Genomic DNA, 2,105 nt, shown 5'->3' on the forward strand with positions numbered 1-2,105 from the left:
AACTGCAGTAGTATTACACAGAAACAGTACTAACAATAATAATACTCCATAGTTGCAGCATCAGTGTTTTGCCCACAGATGGCGTCACTGAGCTCAGTCTGGTTCAGAGTTTATCGACTGAAAACTTTATACGAACCAGAATCAGAATCACTTTTATCGCCACAATATGCAAAATTACATAGGGAATTTGTCTTTAATGACACATTTCATTTTAATTTGAAAGACATTTGATATGGGTAATAAACATTTAATCTTCCTGTAATCACATTTACATTTTTCTTTCAAGTGAATATTTCCATAGATGCATACAGACTGGAGAGACTTCAATGACTTCAATGAAATACTTCAATGTGGTGAATTGTAGAGTACATTTAATGATGACTGATCATCAATAGATAAACTGTAAACCAATACAGATGTTTAATCGAAGGTTGAAAGCACATACACACATAGGACTATTTCATATAGACTGCATCTACATGTGTGTGTGTGTGTGTGTGTGTGTGTGTGTGTGTGTGTGTGTGTGTGTGTGTGTGTATGTGGGGGGGGTTCAGTTCTACTCAAAACAGTAAAAACACTCAAATCTGACAGAAAGGTTTGTAAGTGGGGAAATGTTGTTTTCTTCTAATTAAATAATTGACAAAGATGTAGAATGAAAGTAGTTGATGAGGTTTGATGTGTTTATTGTAGAGAGCAGCAGCTCACCTGTCTTAGACAGAACAGCTTGGTAGTCAGCGTCAACGTTGTGTTTGCAGAAGTTGTACTTGCTCTGCTTTCTGTAGCTGATCTCTGCAGGATTGTTGTTCCAGTACTCTGCTTGCTTCACCCCAAACTCAGTGTAGCCGACAAACTTCCCCACACTGCTGCTGAACCTGGTGATCTCATCCTTGTTGTAATACGTAGAGCAAATGTACTCTATGTCCTTCAGCTCAGTGGAGTTGAACACACAACGCATCACATCATAAATCTCAAATCCATCTGGAGATCAAAGACAAACTCTGTTTAGTTTCACAGATATAAATATAATTTATATTCCAACTGAAGAGTATTATCTCTGAGCTAGTTATTGATCAGTTCAGATATTGATGTATTGATCCTACCTGCTCCATACAGACTGATGAAGAAGAGGGAGAAGAGCAGAACAGATGAAGCCATGTCCCTTTGTTGAGTTCACTAAGTGACAGACTCAACCCGAGTCTTGCTATAAAAACCAATGTAGGAGCCACACACTGGTCACATGACCAGCATCACCTGTTGCCAGGCAGACAGTCCTGCCTAAAGGCTGCTGGTGGCAGAGAGTAGCCTGGTATCCAGACCCATATGAATCACAGTTGTCACACTTTTCATATAGGTCTGGACCTTTGTGCCCATCCACTGTTTATTCAGGAGGACAGATAGCCTACTGTTGGGGATACCTGATTGGCTGGACGATGTAGGTGGTGGGACCTTATTAAATAATTAATCTAACGTGATCTAACGTTACCAATAATAAGTTAACTAAGTTAAGTTAGTTAGTTATCATTTATTTCCTTTATTTATCCCCATGGGGAAATTCATAATGCATTGCAGAGTGCTGCTAGGTAGCTATGTGTCAGTATTAAAATGCCACTGACCAGTTCTATATAACTGCCAACCATTTCAAGCCACGCTCTTTCCATAAAGCCCACCAGCTTTGATATCTGTGGCTAGTTGTCGATATTTATAACAATATTATGGCTCTAAAATACTGTGATGAAATGCGGGGGAGGGACTCTCTCTCGGTGCAGACATTAGCGGGGAGGAGCCCTCACGTACCGGGAGAACTGATTGCGCTGATGACTCTCACCTGTGTTGGGTGGGGGGGGAGAAAACGCCGAGACAATAAAGACAGACAGTATGCGGGCGTCCTGCGCGTGAGACTGAACTGAACTGCCCGTGTCAGTCACTGAGGCTGGAACATTCCTGGGGGGAGGGTGCTGTTCGCAACTTGTAGTGTTGCCGGCAGTGAAGACAGCAGACAGGCAAGTGTTTCGGTCCCCTGATAGGGAGGAGAGGCCAGACTCTCCTTAGACAGAAAGGAACTGGGAACTAGGGCCACTCACACCGGCAGCGCTATAGCTGGTACG

At 42.4% G+C, this 2,105-nt stretch overlaps 1 protein-coding gene across 1 annotated transcript in view; it reads right to left on the bottom strand.

Moving 5' to 3' along the window:
• The window catches only part of LOC310794364 (H-2 class II histocompatibility antigen, E-S beta chain-like), an 8,441-nt gene extending 7,272 nt beyond the window's left edge, over positions 1–1,169 (bottom strand). Inside the window, exons 1-2 of the mRNA XM_083656354.1 lie at positions 1,101–1,169; positions 706–978 (exon numbers count right to left, since the gene is read on the bottom strand). Of these exons, the coding sequence (XP_083512480.1) occupies positions 706–978; positions 1,101–1,155 (328 nt within the window). The 5' untranslated portion in view covers positions 1,156–1,169. The remainder of the gene's footprint in view (positions 1–705; positions 979–1,100) is intronic.
• Between the last annotated feature and the right edge of the window lie 936 nt (positions 1,170–2,105).

The sequence above is a fragment of the Poromitra crassiceps genome (genome assembly GCF_964638095.1).
Source record: "Poromitra crassiceps genome assembly, chromosome: 20".
NCBI classification, from domain to species: Eukaryota; Metazoa; Chordata; class Actinopteri; order Beryciformes; family Melamphaidae; genus Poromitra; species Poromitra crassiceps.